Source organism: Astyanax mexicanus, chromosome 2 (assembly GCF_023375975.1).
Source record: "Astyanax mexicanus isolate ESR-SI-001 chromosome 2, AstMex3_surface, whole genome shotgun sequence".
NCBI lineage: Eukaryota > Metazoa > Chordata > Actinopteri > Characiformes > Acestrorhamphidae > Astyanax > Astyanax mexicanus.
Window position 1 is genome coordinate 2,769,750 of NC_064409.1, and position 22,465 is coordinate 2,792,214.

The window sequence follows — 22,465 nt, forward strand, 5'->3', positions numbered from 1 at the left end:
TGTGAATAAAAAATGATGATGATGATTATGATGATGATGGGTAAGTAGGACTGTTGTTGTGTGCTGTGAGTGTTCTCCTTCAAATGATCTACAGCACTATGTGGGAGACGCGGGTTCAATTCCCACCCTCTGCAGATTGTCACGCTAGCTAGACACACGACAGACACTCGCAGATATCAAACACACAGTTTATTAATAAAGAGGCTAGTTTTACCCAAGTGGTCAGAGACAGGCAGGGTCAGGATCAAAATGGACTGGGCAAAAAGAGAGGTCTAAAAAATAATAGTCGGCAATGGTAAACAGCTCTTACAAGGGATTGCTAAGTTGAAAAGCTAGAAACTAGATTTAATACCGGGTGGCAGGGTTATTTATACAAACAGGACCAGGTGTGTGTAATCAGAACTTCGGCGAGTTTGAACGCCGTTGCGTCATGTGATCAGCAGAGTCTGAAAGGTCTAGTTTTAGTACATTGCTGGGAATTGGAGTGTGTATGTTACTCTGGATAAGAGCATCAGTTTAAGATGTTTTAAATGTAAAATGCAGTTTGAAAAACTGGAGTGTTTAAGTATTGTAAGGAAATGTAAAGTATTTAATTTACTCGGTTTTAATGTAATTTAACTCACACTGCAGGTAGCGGGAGATGTCCTCCAGCTGCGGGATGTTGTCCTCGCGGTATCCGCAGTATTCCTCCAGCAGTGGGAAGACGCGGTTGTGCTCGTGGCAGGCGTGAGTCGGGTACAGAGTCTTCAGTTCTCTGAACACCGTTCCCCACGTGGCCTTCTCAGCCTCCGTATACTCCACATACGGGACCGACTGACCACTGGATAAAGAATGAAAGAAATGGTGAGATTCTATAGGAGGTTTTATAAATATATAATAATGTTTTACTATCATTTCGTTGCAGTAGTGCATTAATAAACTATTTATTACTCAGTGTTTTGTCATAAGTTCAAGAGGATTTTCATCAATTGTCTGCCTGACATTAAACGATTAATTAATAGAAAATCTGAAAAATCTGTCAAGTAAATCTGTCAAAATATAATAAATAAAATCATAAAATTGGCTCTTTCCTGAACTTTAGCATTTTAAAATCTTTTTCAATATTTTTCTAAATACAAATCAAATCTTTAGTTTCTTTATGTTTGTCTCGTTTTTATGTCCTTTTTCAAGCCTGCAGAATTTGGTTTGATTGATCCTGATTGATTGTTACTGATCTGGAATAACTGTATTAAGTGCAGTAGAGAGAAAGTGAACAGGCAGCTTCTCCAAGTGTCCTGTAGGAGATTTCAAACCCTCAAAGTTTCCCTCAAACTTATTTTACTGCATAAAAAAAGGGTTTTGTATCACCTACCCATATATGGGACAAGGCATTTTAAAGGGGTTGTCTTTAATATTAATCTACAATGTAAAAAAAAAACATTAAAATAAGATGACAAAATAAAATAAGATAAAATAAGATAAGATAAAATAAGATGAGATAAAATAAGATAAAAAATAAGATAAAATAAGATAAAATAAAATAAGATGAGATGAAATAAGATAAAAAATAAGATAAAATAAGATAAAATAAAATAAGATAAGATAAAATAAGATGAAATAGGATACAATAAAATAAAATAAAATAAAATGAGATAAAATAAAATAAGATAAGATAAAATAAGATAAGATAAAATAAAATAAGATAAAATAAAATGAAATAAGATAAAATAAGATAAAATAAAATAAGATAAAATAAGATCAAAAATAAAATAAAATAAGATGAGATGAAATAAGATAAAAAATAAAATAAAATAAGATAAAATAAAATAAGATGAAATAGGATACAATAAAATAAAATAAAATAAAATAAAATGAGATAAAATAAAATAAGATAAGATAAAATAAGATAAGATAAAATAAAATAAGATAAAATAAAATGAAATAAGATAAAATAAGATAAAATAAAATAAGATAAAATAAGATCAAAAATAAAATAAAATAAAATAAAATAAAACAAGATAAAATAAGATGAAATAAAATAAGATAAAATAAAATAAAATAAGATAAAATAAGATAAAATACAATAAGATAAAATAAGATAAAAAATAAGATAAAATAAAATAAGATAAAATAAAATAAAATAAAATAAAAAAAGATAAAATAAGATAAAAAATAAGAAAAATGCAATAAGATAAAATAAGATAAAATAAGATAAAATAAGAAAAGATAATCCTTTATTAATCCCACAGTGGGGAAATTTCTTTAAATAAAGAAATTAGATGATGTGTTGAAAGTCTAACTCAAATCTTACATTCTCAGAGTTGTGAGTTGTTGACAGTGTTTTCTCTGACTGTCCTGGGTGGTGAATTAGGGAATTAGTCAGCTTGTTGTCAGCACTGTGTGTATATGTGTGTGTGTGTGTGTATATGTGTGTGTGTGTGTGTGTATGTGTGTGTGTGTGGGCCCAACTGCTATGTAAATGCATGTTTCTGTAGTGGGCGTTCCATTGAGCACTCCTGGCCTTTGTAGTGTCATGGGAATAATGCAGCTCAATTATGATGACAAAGCTGCAGGCGCACCGGCCTGCGCCCAGCCCCTCTAATTTACCCCCCTTTTGTCTGGCCGGGGTAATTTTCCATAAAAGGCACACAAAACAACCAGGGGAAAGAGCTAGAGGTGGTGCTGAGCCGTTGGGTGCCGGCGTTGGAGAGATAGAGATAAAGATAAAGAGAGGAGAGAAAGTTTGAGAGAAGATAAAGATAAAAATGAAGTGTAGTGATGGATAGATGGATAGTTACTGTCTGTAATTGTAGGCGATGTCAGCGAACTCCTTCCTCCTGGCCCTGTAGACCGGGTCTGTGAAGCCCTGTGAAAAACAGGCAGGAGATAAAGGATCATGGTATCAGAGACTCGATAAGCTTTCTAACTCCAACTCCAGGCCTCGTCTTTTTCCACTAGCCTCCCACAGTGTCCCTTATTCACTCACGCCGCGCTCGCAGTGCTGAAAGACGTATTCAAATGAAGCCTTTGTAGAGTGTTCACTGCTTATGATGAATGCATTTCAGTTTAATGGTGGCTGGAAAGGGTGCAATTATTTATAATTATAGGGGCTCAATTAAAGTGATGACATCAATTTGAGGCCGCAGACCGTTTCCATTAGAATAGAGAATGAGGCCGGACCGTCGTCACACATGTCGAACCACGCATCCCCCGGAAACACACCCACTCGCACCAACACGAAAACTGAAGGCCAGCTCACTCAATCTTTCAACATTAGTTAATAGTTTTTAATACGTCCACACTGTATCAAATTCCAGTATTTTTTACAGAAAAATAAATAGAGTAAAGATAACACTGTACTTGGATGGTCCATTTGATGGCTGCATTCATGCTTAAATAACATTCAAATGAATGTCTATCAAATGCAATTGAACTAAAAAGCTGAAAGTAAATGATGCTCTATTGAATGTGACCCAACATCCAACTCTAACCCAAACTCTAATCTTAACATTTTTAGTATTGAGTTTAGAGGGGTTAGATTTAAAGTTTAGGTTAAGGTTAAAGTTAGGGTTAGCTTTTTAAGCAATTTTATTACATTTAAACCATTTCAGAACATCCACTACAATTACTATTTCACTATTTCACCTCCCTCAATATATTATCCTCTTCTCAAACCAAACAAACATTAATAAGTAGTTTATTGGATACAATACAGTAAAATAAATATAGTATAGATAACACTGTACTTGGATGGTCCATTTAATGACCTCATTAATGCTGAACTGACGTTCAACTAAATGTCTATTAAATGCAATTGAACTGAAAGCTAAAGGTAAAGCTAAAAATTCTCTATTGAATGTAACTCTAAATCCAACTCTAACCAAAACTCTAACCTTAACATTTTAGTATCAAGTTTAGAGGGGTTAGATTAAAAGTTTAGGTTAAGGTTAACGTTAGGATTAGAGTTAGGTGTAGGGTTAAGCTATTTTATTGCATTTTAACCACTTCAGACCGTGCATTCATTACAATGGACACCATATATTTTCTTTATTTTTAAATGTTCTATTTCCCTATTTCAGCTCACTCAATTTTTTACCCCCTTTTCTCAAACCAAACAAACATTAATCAGTAGTGTATTGAATACAAACATCCACACTGTATTCAACTCCTGTATTTTTTACAGTAAAATAAATAAAGATAAAGATAACACTTTACTTGGAGGGTCCATTTAATGGTCTCATTGATGCTCAACTGGCATCCAACTAATATTCAACTGAATGTCTATTAAATGCAATTGAACTAAAAGCTAAAGGTAAATGATTCTCTATTGAATGTAACTCTAAATCCAACTCTAACCCAAAATCTAATCTTAACATTTTTAGTATTGGGTTTAGAGGGGTTAGAAGTTTAAAGTTAAGGTTAAGGTTAGAGTTAGGGTTAGAGTTAGGTGTAGGGTTAGATTTTAGGGTTGCTTTTTAAGCAACTTAAGCTATTGTATTCCATTTTAACCCTTCAGATCATGTATTTTCTTTATTTTTGTATTAAATGTTTTGTTGCACATAAAACTATTTACACTGTTCGAAAGATGTTGTTCATCAGAATAGACCGTGAATCAACCAATGAACAAGCTTACAAACCAATAAAACAGTAGATTGGCCCCGCCCACTGCAAAAACACTGGAAAAACAGTAGTACTAGAGTTTCGTTTTCACTGTTTAGGGATGATTCATGAAATAAAAAGGCCAATATAAAATATATAAAATATAAAATATTACACACATACTAATAAATATTTTAGTTGACTGGATTTATGTGCTATACAGATTTTATAGTAGATTTTATAGTAGACTCTTCTTTTCTGTGCCTTGCAGATAGAAACAGCATTCTTACATTTTTTCCCATCACTGAAGGTAATTTAGGACTGAAAGGGTTAAAAATATACATTATTGAATCATTTTCCATAATTTTAGAAATGTCATATATGTTCTACCCTTAAAAATAAAGCACTAAACACATTTTTTTTACACTTTTACATTCAGTACCAGTCAAACCTTTGATCACAACTCTTCTCATTCAATGTGTTTTATTCTTCTTATTCTTCTTTCTTTTCATGATTTTTACATTACATTGTAAATTTAATATTGCAAACTACTGTATATTAAAGCTATAAATATATTTTTGTTTACTACGTAATTTCATATGTGTCCAATGTAGAAGATACATTATTATGCATTATATACATGTATTATTAAAGTCTGAACATAAAGATCATAAAAATATATTATATAGATGTATTATATAGATATTATATTTGGGTTCTCATTGGCTGTAAGTTATAATCATCAACAATAAAAGATATAAACACTTAAAATAGATCACTCTGTGTTTAATACATCTATATAATATATGAGTTTCACAGTTTCAACTGATTTTTAATGATACTGAATATCAAAAGCAAGGTTCCACATTATTGATTGTATAAAAAAATCACTGTGTCTTACCGGGTGATCAGCATCCAGCTCAGAGCCATAGCTCAAAATCTGATTGGCGAATCGGTCCAGGTCCTGAATATTTGAGGGGAACCATGGGACTGTAGAGATCAAACAAAATCAAGATTGAACAAAAAAACTCTGATGATACTTTTACATTCAGTCACTTTATCTGTGTAAATAGTTTCTAGTTTTCAGTAAAGTTTTAGAGTATTATAATTAGAATACCATTGAAAAAATACCATTTATTTCAGTAATTCAGTTCAAAATGTGAAATTCATATATTATATAGATGTATTTCACACAGAGTGGTCTATTTTAAGTGTTTATTTCTTTTATAGTTGATGATTATGAAGCTTACAGCCAATAAAAACCCTTTAAAAATCAGTATCTCAGAATATTTGAATATTATATAAGACCAATTGGTACTTTTGGCAGTACTGTGGGCAGTGTGCCAAGTCCTGCTGGAAAATGAAATCCTCATCTTCATAAAAGTTGTTATCAGCAGAGGGAAGCATGAATTGCATGAGTGCATCAGTGATGGTTTGGAAAGACATGTCTGTCATCTGCTGGTGTTGATCCACTGTGTTTTATTATCCAGTCCAAAGTCAGTGCAGTTTTTTTTTTTAATGGAGATGCTATTTTATTTTCCAGCAGGACTTGGCACACTGCCCACAGTACTGCTCCAAAAGTACCTGTTGGTCTTCTCTAATATTCTAAAATTCTGAGATAAACACTGATTGATTTTTAAAGGGTTTTCATTGGCTGTAAGCCATTTATAATCATCAACAATAATATAAATAAACGCTTAAAAATGATCACTCTGTGTTTAATACATTTATATAATACATGGGTTTCACATTTTCAACTGATTTTCAATGGTGTTGAATATATAAAGCATAAAAGATTCCACATTTTTGATTGTAAAGGAAATGTACGGTAAAAAACAGGATGCATCAGCTTTTAATATGTTTTTAATATATTTTAGAGTTATTGTGTACTATTTATTAATACATTTAAACATCCACAGAGAAAATTACAGGCTGAATTGTCTACTGTTTTTCGCTAAACTCCTGTAATCGTGGTCCTCTGGTAATTTTAGTCCCGTCCAGACGCACATCTCTGACTTTGGGTGCTTGGGTGTTTCCACGGAGATCCATGTAAAACACAACAGCGAGTGGAAATAGAGGAGCTACTGAACACACACACAATGTCATGTGACTGAGAAAAAAGCCTAAAAACTCACTGGTTCGCCTGTTTTTTCAATTGCAGTCCGGTTGCAGGAGTTTTATCAGTTCTACAGAATACAAAAACTCAATGGCAAAGCTCAGACAGAAAGCCATTGTGTCTCTGGACCCATGCATTTTCTATATGGCCGCATGGCACGTCTCACTCGTTTGACCCTGTTTTTAATTGATTGCTTCTGAAATGATATTAGTTTAGCTTTTGAGCACAAACAGACTCATAGAGAGGAACTGGAATGCCCCGGTGTCGCGCCGAAAAAAGCCCCCCTCCACTGACTCATCATGTCATGTCAGAAAAATGAGGATGTTAACTCAATCAATAGCCCTCAACTGGATGACCCTCGTACAATATATGTCTCTGTGCGATAAGATAACACAGAGCGAGGCTGGGGATATTTATGGCTTGGGCCAGAGCCAGTCTGGGTTCGTAGGGTCTTCATCAGGCCGTCATTATCTTCTGTCCCCGACGCCTCAGGCCAGACCACACTGCTCAAACACAGTGTACCAATGACTGGACCACCAGAGTCTTTAAACAGTAATAAACCCAGTAATGCCACCAAGATTCAAGCCAGAACAGCAGTTCAGACTCTAAGCCTGAGGCCTGGAGAGCTTCCCTCAAGCTCATTTATCTCTGTTAGTATCTCGGCATGTCACTCAGCATATCTCCAGATTTCCATGTTCCTCATTTGCGCAGAACTGTTGGAATAATGATGCTTTACATACTGTAGGACAAAGACTTAACATCCCAAAACGGTTCCAGCATTATGGGCATCGCTAGCCCTATTTTATTGGGGCTCAAGCAGCCTTAAAACGAGTCCCAGCACCCTTAAAAGTGAGGGTAAACAGTTGATTTTGGCTGTCATTATGTAGTTCACTAAGTAGTGGTGAAACACAAGTGAATTCGGGCACTAAATCAATAAATCATTAAATCATTAAATCATTAAAATACGCCTGCTCTGGTCGCTTAAACACCTGAACACCTAAACTGTGTTTAAAACTCTATAAACATACTAAGCTCTGAATAAAAGTTAATTAATCTATCTGTCTGTAAAATGTACCCTTTATAAAAAAACATAATCCTCACATGGAGAAATATCTAAAATTAACAGCATAAATTACCTCAAAATGTTGCCAGAATGCGTATTTTCATGCTAAATGTCGAGTTGAGTCTGAAATTGACTAGGGGAACATGCTCTGCTTTGACGGGGGGACAAAACTGCCGAGTGTTAAGAGTTTGGAAATTAAACTCAGCAGTATTGTAGTTTGATATCTAACTTTGCAGAGACAGAGCTTTTAGTCCTGCTGATGGAAAGGGTACTCATCAGTGTTGTAGATAGCTAACCTTAACCTGGAGGTTTTAGTCCTGCTGATGGAAATTTGAATAAGCAGTGTTTGTTCTAGTTATGATGAGTATTTACCTCTTTCCTTGCTTATGAGTTTATTTTTATGTACTGTAATTATTTTTGTTTGGTTCGTGTGTTCTATCCTACAATACACAAAACACATATATAATACACACGTATCATTATATTTAATTTGGTACCACTTTGAAATAACACTATCTTTATGAAGGGTTTATAAACGGTTTACAATTAGTTTATTAATGGTTACTAATTAGGTTGTAAATGCCCTAAAAATCATTAATAATCAGTTATAACACATACGTAGAAAGGGCACAATGACCTGCTGCCAAATAGTGAACCCACAGCCATCTATATTGTTGCCCTTTCTACGTATTCTATGTGTTATAACTGATTATTAATGATTTTTAAGGCATTTACAACCTAATAAGTAACTATTAATAAACTAATTGTAAACCAATTATAAACCCTTTTTAAAGGTAGTCTTATTTTAAAGTGGCACCATTAATTCATATTTATCTCTCTCTCTCTCTCTCTCTCTCTCTCTCTCTCTCTCACCTGTATCTTTTATCTTGTTGCGAGACATCTCGTGCACTTGTCCTGTGATCTCGGCGCGCAGGCCGTCGATAACCTCGTCCAGAGCCTTGGAGCAGGACACATCTACACTGATGAAGAACTCATACTCCTGCTTGTTCTTCCGGGAGGGACGGGACTCGATGTGCGTCAGGTTGATGCCCTTTTCCTGCAAATACATTTTGCATCCTGTTAAGATTCCTTCCAATTTTATTTGCAGCAGTAAATAAGGGTATAACTGTGAACTGGCTCAAATCCACTGTCCCAACATGTGAAGCTTAGATAGAGTGTCTATGGGTGAAACAAAATATGAAAGAAATAACGTATAGCCTGAGACTATAGAGGAATAAAATTAAGCATTGGAGTCCAGCAATGTTAATACTGCTTTGAGATCAACTGTAATTTTGTATATCCTTTTTTTTTTACGTTATTTAATTGAAGTGTATTTGACTGTAAATAAATAAAGTGCTTAATTATATGTAAACATTTATAAGCTGGATTGTAAAATAGTAAATATTTCTATATACTGTATAATATATATATATATATATATATATATATATATATATATATATATATATATTATATATATTGCACAAAAAACAAGTGCATTTATCAAATTTCAAGGCAATATTTTAAAATAAATACAATGAAGACAAAAAAAATGTCTTATTAATCATTGTGTAAGTGTAAGATTATTTTGCTTACTTTAGAGGAAATTATTCTAATCAGTCTCACTTAGAATTTACACCTTATTAATTAAAATTATGTAATTTGAATAAAAAAATACATCTGAAATATCACCCTGAAATTATTAGGATTCTATTGTTCAAATTTAAACCAAACAATCAGTGATTTCTGCTTGATATATAACTTAATTCTCATTTTGGGACTTTTAATTAGAAACAATGCTTAGTATTATATATATATATATATATATATATATATATATATATATATATATATATATATATATATATATATATATATATATTTAAACTTAGGAATATATAGAAATGAATAAGGGATTATATTGCTACTGTCCAGATATCTAATATATGTGTCATACGTGATTTTATATTTTCTGTTGTGTGAATGAGCAGAATGATAATGTGAAGGTAAAATATTAAATTGAACTATCTGCATTTTATTATTTTACATTATTATTATTATTATTATTATTTAACTACAGATTGCAAAACCGACTCCTTTCTTGTATATATATTATTGTATTTAGGAGGTTCTGATAAATAAATAAAAAAGATGACTTTATAAACTTCAGCATGTGCTTCATTTTTCTACCACAAGGGGGATTCTCTGCTTTGCTGTGTAAAAGCTTGTTTCTCAGAGACTTTCTGCTTCTCTAAAGTATTCTTTGGTGAACCTCGTGTTTAAGATTTACAGGAACACACAGATTCTGTGCTTTTACACAAACTGCACCAACATTTATCACAGAAAAAGAAGAATGAGGCATGTGAAAACGTATTGGCTCATTTAATTAAAGTTAATAAGTGCATTTGTTTTTTCTTTTTCATTTTTGCATAGATCAGATTTTCTCTTTCTATTCTTCTTCACCAGTGTCTTTCAAAAATGTGTATGTGTATATGTGTACTGCATATATACAGCTCTGGAGAAAATAAGAAACCACTTCAGTTTCTATTTATAGGTTTATATTTGAGTAAAATGAATAGTTGTTTTATTCTGTAAACTACAGACAACATTTCTCCCAAATTCCAAATAAAATATATTCTCATTTAGAGCATTTATTTGCAGAAAATAAGAAATGTCTGAAATAACAAAAAAAGACGCAGAGCTTTCAGACCTCAAATAATGCAAAGAAAACAAGTTCATATTCATAAAGTTTTAAGAGTTCAGAAATAATCAATATTTGGTGGAATAACCCTGGTTTTTAATGCATTCTCTTCCACCAGTCTTACACACTGCTTTTGGATAACGGTATGCTTTTACTCCAGGTGCAGTTCAGTTTGGTGGTTTGATGGTTTGTGATCATCCATCTTCCTCTTGATTATATTCCAGATGTTTTCAATTTGGTAAAATTAAAGAAACTCATCATTGTGTTTTGTGTTTTCATCATTTTTAAAAATAATTTACATGTATATTCTGCTTTGTAAACTCTATATACTTGCAAAAACCAATACAAAATCTATTTCAGAAAAAGAAGAATTGGGCGTGTGTAAATATATTGGCTCATTCTATACATTGCACATTATTCTTTTAGTTTAATTTGTGCATAGATCAACTTTTCTCTTTCTATTCTTCTTTACAAGTGTTTTTTTTTGGCACTTGTCAGTCCATCATAGCAAATAGAGTAAACTGTTCTAAAAATTGTCTGTCTGGATAACTTAAAGGTTAATATATGTTTTTGTATACTGTATACTGTATATATTTATATATTTTCTGAATTCTAGCCACAGCACATTTTCTCATGTACGTGACTTCAGGCCCTTTGTTCTGCATTCTGCTGCAAAATCCTTAGAAAGCTGCAGCATGTTATTAAAGCATCAATGTGGTTTTTATTTACAGATTATTTACAGGGGAGGAGCTTTGATGCTATAGGTCCAGACAGTAGGCGGACCGGCTGCGTGAGAGCTCTCTTTCTCTCTCTCTCTCTCTCTCTCTGTGTTTAGTGTCACTCTTCCCTCCTCTCTCTTTCTCGTCCATCTGGAAACAGTTGGATCCATATGGATGCTGCCTGCTTACAGACCCTCACAACACAACACAACAACATTTTTTAACTGAAAACTGCTGTTGTTTGGTCATAACTTTGTGTTTTAGTCCAGGGAATTTTGCAAAAGTATAATTTGTCCCACAGACTTCCCATCTTTGATGAGAATTCAGCATAAACTCTGCATGTTTCCAAACAAAGACGAAGCATTTTTAGTTTATATTGAGCAAAAATTGTGTTTTTACTGTTCACTGTAAACCCAGAAGTTGTTTGAACTCAAATAAATTAAGTCTTTTTTACAAAAACATTGATATTTCTAAACAATACTCAACTATTTTTAGTTTGCTTAAAAAATTTGAACACATATACATTCAAACTGAGATCTTAATAAGAGTTGAAACAACTTATGATAACTGAGTTTATAAGGATGAACTGCTTGGCATCTGTGTTGTTTTAGGCTGTAAGAACAAGCATCATTTTCTGAGCTGCTGCAGTAACTCTGTATTGCTCCGTGCTCTCAATACTTTTTATTCTTTACTGTTTTTTTTTCTTTATCTGCTTTTCAATGAGTTTTAAACAAAAATAGTTGAATTAAATAAAAAAGACTAAATACAAATGTAACATTTTTATTCACCTCACCATCACATTCGAAGTAGAATTATTAATTGTGCAAAGCAGTTGATATAAATAATAATAAAAAAGAATATAGTATCATATATTTTGTGTTCTGGTTAAATTGGTGGAAATTATATTAATAATTATATTAATTAATTCTTACTAAAAACCAATGCAGTATACAGTAATGGAATAAATAAAATATATAAGTTCAGGAAAAATATATATATTTTAAATATATATATATACACTGCTCAAAAAAATAAAGGGAACACTCAAATAACACAATAAAACTCCAAGTAAATCAAACTTCTGTGAAATTAAACTGTCCACTTAGGAAGCAACACTGATTGACAATCAATTTCACCTGCTGTTGTGCAAATGGAATAGACAACAGGTGGAAATTATTGGCAATTAGCAAGACACACTTAATAAAGGAGTGGTTCTGCAGGTGGGGACCACAGACCACTTCTCAGAACCTATGCTGTCTGGCTGATGTTTTGGTCAGTTTTGAATGTTGGTGGTGCTTTCACACTCGTGGTAGCATGAGACGGACTCTACAACCCACACAAGTGGCTCAGGTAGTGCAGCTCATCCAGAATGGCACATCAATGCGAGCTGTGGCAAGAAGGTTTGCTGTGTCTGTCAGCGTAGTGTCCAGAGGCTGGAGGCGCTACCAGGAGACAGGCCAGTACACCAGGAGACGTGGAGGAGGCCGTAGGAGGGCAACAACCGAGCAGCAGGACCGCTACCTCCGCCTTTGTGCAAGAAGGAACAGGAGGAGCACTGCCAGAGCCCTGCAAAATGACCTCCAGCAGGCCACAAATGTGCATGTGTCTGCACAAACGGTTAGAAACCGACTCCATGAGGATGGTATGAGGGCCCGACGTCCACAGATGGGGGTTGTGCTCACAGCCCAACACCGTGCAGGACGCTTGGCATTTGCCAGAGAACACCAGGATTGGCAAATTCGCCACTGGCGCCTTGTGCTCTTCACAGATGAAAGCAGGTTCACACTGAGCACATGACAGACGTGACAGAGTCTGGAGACGCCGTGGAGAGCGGTCTGCTGCCTGCAACATCCTTCAGCATGACCGGTTTGGCAGTGGGTCAGTAATGGTGTGGGGTGGCATTTCTTTGGAGGGCCGCACAGCCCTCCATGTGCTCACCAGAGGTAGCCTGACTGCCATTAGGTACCGAGATGAGATCCTCAGACCCCCTGTGAGACCATATGCTGGTGCGGTTGGCCCTGGGTTCCTCCTAATGCAGGACAATGCTAGACCTCATGTGGCTGGAGTGTGCCAGCAGTTCCTGCAAGATGAAGGCATTGAAGCTATGGACTGGCCCGCCCGTTCCCCAGACCTGAATCCGATTGAGCACATCTGGGACATCATGTCTCGCTCCATCCACCAACGTCACGTTGCACCACAGACTGTCCAGGAGTTGGCGGATGCTTTAGTCCAGGTCTGGGAGGATATCCCTCAGGAGACCATCCGCCACCTCATCAGGAGCATGCCCAGGCGTTGTAGGGAGGTCATACAGGCACGTGGAGGCCACACACAATACTGAGCCTCATTTTGACTTGTTTTAAGGACATTACATTAAAGTTGGATCAGCCTGTAGTGTGTTTTTTCACTTTAATTTTGTGTGTGGCTCCAAATCCAGGCCTCCATTGGTTAATAAATTTCATTTCCATTGATGATTTTTGTGTGATTTTGTTGTCAGCACATTCAACTTTGTACAGAACAAAGTATTCAATGAGAATATTTCATTCATTCAGATCTAGGATGTGTTATTTGAGTGTTCCCTTTATTTTTTTGAGCAGTGTATATATATGTGTGTGTGTGTGTATTTGTTAAGTTCACTGTACTTAAAATTTAGTCAACTTATTAAGTTTTACAGTGTACTTTTAGTCTCTAAAACTCCTTATATGCAACTAAATTACTACATTGTCCCGGTAATTTCATTGGAAATTGTTAAAAAGTGGTTAAAGTAGAATAGAATGGTATATATAATTCTAAAGGGTTTAATAAAAAACTTCTGTGGAAGTTGAATAAATATCAGCTCAAGATTTGTACTCTTTAAGTAAAAGTGAAAAAGTACTGGTTACAAAACTACTTAAAGTATATATATTTTTTCAAAAAAGCCACAATGACTTTTAATATTTAAAAAATATTAAAATGTTAATGTTGATAAATATAATTTGGGATGCACTAGGCTCTTCCTTGTTTCAGCTGCATATACAGTACAGGCCAAAGGTTTGGACACACCTTCTCTTTCTCAATGCGTTTTCTTTATTTTCATGACTGATATTTACATTGTAGATTCTCACTGAAGCATCAAAACTATGAATGAACACATGTGGAGTTTTATGTACTTAATAAAAAATGAGCTGAACCTCCACAGTCACCGGACCTGAACCCAATCCAGATCCAGGTTTGGGGTGAGCTGGAGCACAGAGTGAAGAAGACAAAGGAGCAACAAGTGCTAATAAACACCTCTGGGAACTCCTTCCTTCCTTCAAGACTGTTGGAAAACTTTTCATGTCAGGTGGCCACCTCTTGAAGCTCATTGAGAGAATGATGCCAAGAGTGTGCAAAGCAGTAATCAGAGCAAAGGGGGCTATTTTGAAGAAACTAGAACATAAAACATGTTTTTATTTATTTCACCTTTTTTTTGTTAAGTACATAAAACTCCACATGTGTTCATTCATAGGTTTGATGCTTCAGTGAGAATCTAGAATGTAAATAATCACGAAAATAAAGAAAACGCATAAAAAAACGTTTGGCCTGTATGCCCATTGTAAATGAATGTATTTTATTAAAATGTGTGCAGGTGTGATGGATCACAGTATAAACCAATAGGGAGTCGGAATGGTATATGTTTATACTTCAGATTGATGGCTCACACATTCATGGTTCACTGCATCCCTCAAACATACAAGTATTATAGGCTATTGTTTTAATTAACACCACTAATATAATAATATAAAAGCATTTTACTTTTTTTTTGCATTCATTATTTTATTTATATTTAAATAAGAAGTCTTAAGAAGGAAGACAGCTAGCTGTAAAGCTCCACAGAATACAGTATAATTGTTTTTTTATAGGAATTAACCTTTTTTTCCAAGAACTGTGAACCCAAGCCAAGATCCCCCTCAATTTTTAACATTTTAAAGAGGCTCACCCTGTGCTCTGCAGCCTTGGGCTACAATTAGAGAGCAGAGAGGAAGGGTGTTGGGTGAGGATGTGCGTGAGGATGTGAGGGGTGGGGGAGTTTTTTGGGGGGCGGTGGAGAATGGGGTGGTGCTGGGATGTGAGCGTACCAGTGGAGGAGCCGGTGGAGGGGTGGAGTGGTAGAGTGGGTGGTTATGGGGTGTTTTTCGGTGGAGGAAGAGGAGAGAGAGGTGGAGCAGGGGGTGGATCACGTCCCCTGGGAGCTCATAGGTCCAGAGCAGGCAAGTTTATAATGTTTACGAGCGAAACCACATGTGATGCTGAATTGGCATGAATTTGCTATTGATTGGCACAAGAACCAGGGGGGAAGAGTTTGCGTATGTGGGTTGTTTCAGCCAATCGGAAGGCTCGAAAGAGCTGCAGCGCACAGCTACACAGCAAATTTTGTTTTTGTAGAGTTAATATCAACTCATTTTAAGTGTACAGTATATGCGTAACCATGGAATACACTCTATAACAGAGTTAAAGAGTTAAAACTCGTTTTCTGGTCTTTTAACTCTGTTCAGGAGTTAAATATAATCTGTTGTGGAAGTTTATTTATTTAATATTTATCCCATCTAGAGTAAAACACAGCTCTCAGCTGCTGGAGTTCAATTAAACATAAACTCAACACTTCACAGTGTTAACAATTAATGCAAAAACGTTATTAAAGTGTTATTAACCTAATATTATTAAAGAACATTGTAATATTTTAAAACCCTGGAACATTTAGGAGTAAAAATGACAACAAAAAGCATTATTACTGATCACAATAACAATTTCATACTCATAAACAAGTATATGCCAGTGTATATTTTTCATTGCATTGCAGTTCTCAGTGCATTATCAGCACATTTCACACTTAACAGTGCAGAAGATAACTTAAGGTAACTTGCTCTTATAGCCAACAACACGTCGGCTACGCAAACAACCGTTATATAAAAAATATAATGAAATACCCCATAAAAGGACGTCCTAGTGGGCAAGACTTCACACCTACACTGAAAAAAATAGTGTGCTTGATCTACTTAAAAAATCATGTCATCATGTAGGGCTAACATACTTTTTCAAAAAGTGTCAACTTAAAAGAGTCCAATGACACTACATGGGAAATTTAAGTATTGTCAACTTAATTTTCTCTTGTACACTGCTGACTTAAAAAGCTGAGTTAACTCAAGTGTTTAAAAAGTTTTTTTTTGAAAAATGATCTTTTTAGTCAAATAAACTTCATCTTTATTTTAACACACACTTTCAAATTAATAAAACTTTAGTAATACTTACAAAACTTATCATTTTAAGTTAACCATGGGTATTCTCAACATATTTAGTATATTATTATTTAACAGTATAATACTGGAGTAATACAGGAGCAAACTGGGTAAAGAGTGAACTCTGTAGCTCAGAGTCAGCATACTGTGATCACTAGAAATACAGAATAAAGTTAATGTGCTCTTACAGCTCTACAACACTGAGACCTGCCAATCAACATGTATATCTTGTCACAGAGCTGCTCTACGGACAGACTGAGAAGATCGTTCGTTCCGAGAGCCATCAGACTCTTCAACTCCTCCCAGTGGAGCCGGAAGAGAGAGGACAGATGAGGAACGAGTCTCTATGTGCTTTCTTAATCAGCCTTTTTTTATCTGTACTGGAAAGCACCCTACACATCTACACCCTGGGACTCTTTTGCCTTTTTACTGTATATACTGTTTATTTGCACTCCTGGACACTTGTCACTTTACTGTACACTCTGTACCTTTTCACTCCTGGACACTTTACTGTACATCTTGTACATTTGCACCCCTGGACACTTTGTCACTTTACTGTACATCTTGTACATTTGCACCCCTGGACACTACACTACGCACCTTACTTAAATACAATACTTGCACAGGTTTATGTTTAATATTGTCATATCTGCTGATACCTTCTCTACTTAAATTATTATTTTACTGCACTACCTCATATCTATGACTGATTACTTTCACACTTTGTATAGTTTTTTTGTATTTATATATTTATGTATATATTTTTAAGTCTCAGTTTATAATTTTATAGTTTAGAGTCTTATATTCCTCACTGTGCTCTTTTATTTTATTTTATAATACTTATTGTTTGTTTCGACTGTGTTGTGTAATTGCTACTGGCTGCTAAATTTCCTTCGGGATCAATAAAGTATCTATCTATCTATCTATCAATTATAATTACTGCACACCCAGGATAAGGTAGCTTTGGGCAACAGACAACACAGAGATGGTGAGTAAGGGAGAGGCCACACCCAATATGCAAATATATGGTACCAGGAGCCTATAGGAAAGCCAACACTGTAGAAAGAGCATTGACACAGGTAGTGACTAAAACCCGAGTAAATATAACAAGACTTTAGTTTGTTGTGCAGGTTTGTTGTGTACCTAAAAAGATTTGTTAGGATTACATAATTAAATTATATTAAGGAAAAAATACACAATGTCTTGTATTTTGAACAAATGTGGAGTAATTAAAAACTAGATATATTCATGTAAAGGTAGAAACATATTTTTTTGTTGTTAATAACACAAATTTAATTACGCTACATTTACTAACGCTCAGATTTTTTTTTTTGTGTATGGTAAACTCAACTTGTAGTTTAAGTTGGAGAATAAAATCACACAGTTTAACACTTTCACACATTTTTGTTAAACTCCAGATTTTTGAACTCCAGAAATGTGCTGTGTAGCCGGACGTCCATGTTTTTGAGATTGGGACAGCAGAGGGAATGTTTGTGTTGAAGGGGTCATCATGTGCTGCAGTGCACGTAGTTGGTGAAAAAGTCAACAGTTTCATAACAAAACATGCACTTTGATAGGAGCAGAGTGGGCGTGATCACAGGGGTCACGGCCGAAACCAATGCCATTTAAATGTCTACTAAAAATCAATCTGATTTACACAGCAGTTCCACACGCTGACGTCAGGGTTCAGGGTTAATCTTGTGTTTGATTTTGGCTTTTGATGTAACGGTATGTCTTGGATCAGGTCAGTATTTACCATTGTGTTGTTTGTTTAGCTGATGCTCTTATCCAGAGCCACTAAGAAGGTTATTCCTGTTATAGAGTTGGGCAAATGTAATGTTAGGAGTCTTGCCCAAGGACTCTTATGGGTTTAGCGCAGAATTCAGATGCCCAGAGTGGGAATTGAACCCCAATCTCCCACATGATAGGGTAGCTCACACATGGCAGGTAGTGGTGTTATCCACTGCAGCACACCACATCAACTACTAATAACATTTAATGTTTGTGAAAAATGTAACAAAGTACAAATAAATCAACGTTGAAGTTTTAACACAGAGTACAGGTGTACATGGGAGTGAAAAAATCTGTGTGCAGATTCCCACCAATGTGCAGAGAACCATATTTACAAGAAAAGTAATAAAATAAAATATAATATACAATAAGGCATACAGATACCTTTACAGTATAAACAATATACACAGTATACTCAATAACAATACACATAATAACTTGTACTATAGACAAATATTGCACATATGTAGATATGCAGATATCTGGAGTGTGTGTGTATATGTGTGGAAGTGAGGAAATGTAGTGCAGTAGATGACAGAATAACTATGAGTAAGTGCAGGTAAGGAATGAGTAGAGTGAGAAGTGGGGAGTGCAGGGGGCAGAATGCTGTATAATATGGGAAAGTCTGATAGATGCAGTGTAAAGTAAAGAAAAGTGCAGGGTACAGAGTTTGTATGGGTGTCAGTCAGTGGGGTGGGTTGGGCAGAACACTGTTCTACTGGCTGTTCCACAGCCTGGTCGCCTGGGGGAAGAAGCTGTCTCGGAACCGGCTGGTCTAAGTCACAACTCGACTGACGTGTAAGAGGCACTGATTTTTGTGTAGATACAGCTTTGATGAACTTACCTCAAACAGCCTTAAAGCCTTGGCCAGTGATCCCACCTCCTCGTTTAGGGAGAAGATGCAGGACAGAACCCCGGACTTGTTGGTTTGCTCCTCCAGGTACATGGAGCTCTGCTGAAGATGAGAAACAACGAGGAACGTTGGAATTTACCAGCTTTAGACACATTTATTATCATCATCCTAAGCATCCTTCTTACACTGTAATGCCATACATTGTTTGAACTCAATGATTTGAGTTTGTTTTACATAAAATTGGATATTTCTAAACAATACTCAACTATTTTGAGTTAGTTGGACATTTCTGGGCACTTATATACTGTCCTATTTAAACTAAGATCTTTGAGTTGAACCAACTTATAATAACTGAGTTTAGTCTGTTTTGCCATTAACAGCTTCTTTTCTATTGGCTTCTGTCACAATCTATTTGCATACTGGGCGTGTCCAACAGTTTCTGACAGACACTCACCATCAGTGTGTAGTGATTCCCCCTGGGCTACCTTACAAATAAATCAATTTCCCCTTTAGTTGTAATAACTTGATGTTTTAATTTATGCTAACTCAAGTTTTCTTTACCCATTACTTAACGTTTTAAGGCAAACGGTTTCCTCACATTTTTTAAGTAAACTCAACTTATCCAGGCTTGGGTTCCAATAGCAGACTCTATCAGAGTGAATGGCTAAGAGTTATCGTAATCACTCTGGATAAAACCATCTATTAAAATGCCATAAATGTAAATGTAAGTGTAACTGGCTGTTCACCAGCCTTATCTAATCACGAGTGAGCTCACCACGTGAGGGTATTACGTAATGCTTTGCTGGGATCAATGTGTCCAGTTTCATGTGTAAATAAAACCTTATTTTATCTGAGTTGAGTATATTTCTCTCTCTTTCTATCTTCCTCTCTATACTACTATATTATCTGCATAAAATAAAATAAAAAACACCGAAAAATGATGATTTTCTTTGTTTTTACCAATTTAAAAACCTCTGGAATATAATCAAGAGGAAGATGGATGATCACAAACCATCAAACCACCAAACTGAACTGCTTGAATTTTTGCACCAGGAGTAAAGCAGCGTAAAGTTATCCAAAAGCAGTGTGTAAGACTGGTGGAGGAGAACATGGTGACACTTGATTGTCCTCATTCATAATAACATAATTTTTTCATAGGTGTTATACATTAAGTGGGGTCTAATTGGCCCCAAATATAATAGTTCGTTCTATTACTTTTTGCATGTGTGTGTGTGTGTGTGTGTGTGTGAAAATATATAGGCAGGGGGGCTTTGCAATCTCATGACTATCATCACAGCACATTCCCTGCATTACATTCCCAGGGTTCAGAAATGTTTAAGTGGGCATGACTTCTGAACTCTAACCCTTTAATGATAATCCATTATGACCTTCTTAAGAGAGGGCAAGTATTTTCTACTTTCACACATATAACTAATATACAAGACCTATATATGTATACAGTACCAGTCAAAAGTTTGAACACATCTTCTCATTCAATGTATTTTCTTCTTTTTATTATTATTATTTATTTTTATATTGTAAATTTAATATTGAAGACTATATTCAAGTTATACAGGAACACATGCTGAGTTTTAAACGAACCAAAATATGTTTTATATTTCAGATTTATCTTTAAGGACAGATCTGAACACTCTTGGTGAGATTTTAATCTCAGTGTCTTCATGAGGGAGAGTCACCTGGAATAGTTTTCTCAGCGTCTTTTTTAGGAGGAGTTCCTGGAGGTGCTGAACAACAGCTGCTGCTTTTCCGTCACGCTGTGAAGCTCCAGCTCATCCCAATTAAATCACCTCAAATCACCATCTCATTCAATATCTGTCCCTTAATTGTTTTGTATGTCTTTAATATTAATCTACAATTTGGAGAGTCAGTTAAAAAAAATGAAGTAAATAAAAACTTTAAATGAGGAGACGTGTCCAAACTTTTGACTGGTACTATATATAGATACAGCTCTGGAAAAAAACATAAGAGAGCACTTTAAAATTATTAGTTTCTTTGATTTTACCAAATCAAAAACCTCTGGAATATAATCAAGAGGAAGATGGATGATCACAAACCATCAAACCACCAAACTGAACTGCTTGAATTTTTGCACCAGGAGTAAAGCAGCATAAAGTTATCCAAAAGCAGTGTGTAAGACTGGTGGAGGAGAACATGATACCAAGATGTATGAAATAAACTGTGATTAAAAACCAGACCAGGGTTATTCCACCAAATATTGATTTCTGACCTCTTAAAACTTTATGAATATGAACTTGTTTTCTCTGCAACCATTTCACATTTTCTGCAAATAAATGTTCCAAATGACAATATTTTTATTTGGAATTTGGGAGAAATGTTGTCTGTAGTTTATAAAAAAATAACAATGTTTATTTTACTCAAACATAAACCTATACAAAGCAAAATCAATATATATATATATATACGTATATATATATATATATATACGTATATATATATATATATATATACGTATATATATATATATATATATATATACGTATATATATATATATATACGTATATATATATATATATATATATATATATATATATATTTAGCAGAAGAGTTTAGGCACTAATTAACAGGTGATTATTTTGATGATGTTCAGGAATGAAAGAGTTCTGCTGACTCTACTGAACAGTTCAGCTGACCCACAACCACTGCAACAATAGACTGAATACAGGACTACACACACACACACACACACACACGCACACACTGTGTTAACATCTGTGTCTGCACTGTCTGTTTACCTACTGCAAATATTTAACCATATGTTTTATATTTACAGTGGTCAGTATTCATTATAACATTATAGACTTACATGTTTAATAATAAACATATATAATACATAATATATATATATATACGTATATATATATATATATAAAACACATAATACAAATAATATATACATACCTGCACTCCACTGTCTCCATTCATCTTGCTGAAAGCTCTGTCCATCCCTGCTCTCTCTCTTTCTCTCTCTCTTCTTCTTAATCAGTTGAGTTTAGTTGGATGTTTGGAGTCTCTGGTCAATTTTGCGCAACAACGCAAGCACTTTAAAGTTTCCCTAAGTCACGTGATACCCACCTCCACCCGCCCCCTCCACCCCGCCACCCCAAAAACCTGTCCTCTTCCTGGATTCAGCGGAGCGCGAGCCTGTAAGCCGTTATAGAACCAGCACAGCACGTGAGCTCAACACCAAACCCAATTCAGACAAAAAAAACAAACTAATATAAAGTAATGTTCCACTTTTTACAATAAAGAAATGAAGTACTAAAAAACTAAAGTAAACTAAACTACAAAAAAATAAATAAAAACAATATACATCTGACATACTTTATCCAAAATATTTTTTTCTTATCAT

General features: G+C 34.8%; 1 protein-coding gene across 2 annotated transcripts in view; it reads right to left on the minus strand.

Moving 5' to 3' along the window:
• pah (phenylalanine hydroxylase) overlaps positions 1–22,144 on the minus strand; it is a 28,992-nt gene extending 6,848 nt beyond the window's left edge. Inside the window, exons 1-6 of one of the 2 annotated variants that reach the window (XM_049475006.1) lie at positions 22,015–22,144; positions 19,065–19,172; positions 8,631–8,814; positions 5,480–5,568; positions 2,778–2,845; positions 624–820 (exon numbers count right to left, since the gene is read on the minus strand). In XM_049475006.1, the coding sequence (XP_049330963.1) occupies positions 624–820; positions 2,778–2,845; positions 5,480–5,568; positions 8,631–8,814; positions 19,065–19,172; positions 22,015–22,059 (691 nt within the window). In that variant the 5' untranslated portion in view covers positions 22,060–22,144. Of the gene's footprint in view, positions 1–623; positions 821–2,777; positions 2,846–5,479; positions 5,569–8,630; positions 8,815–19,064; positions 19,176–22,014 lie in introns of both variants that reach the window. The other variant, XM_022671771.2, reaches the window with a different exon arrangement.
• Positions 22,145–22,465: the final 321 nt, after the last annotated feature.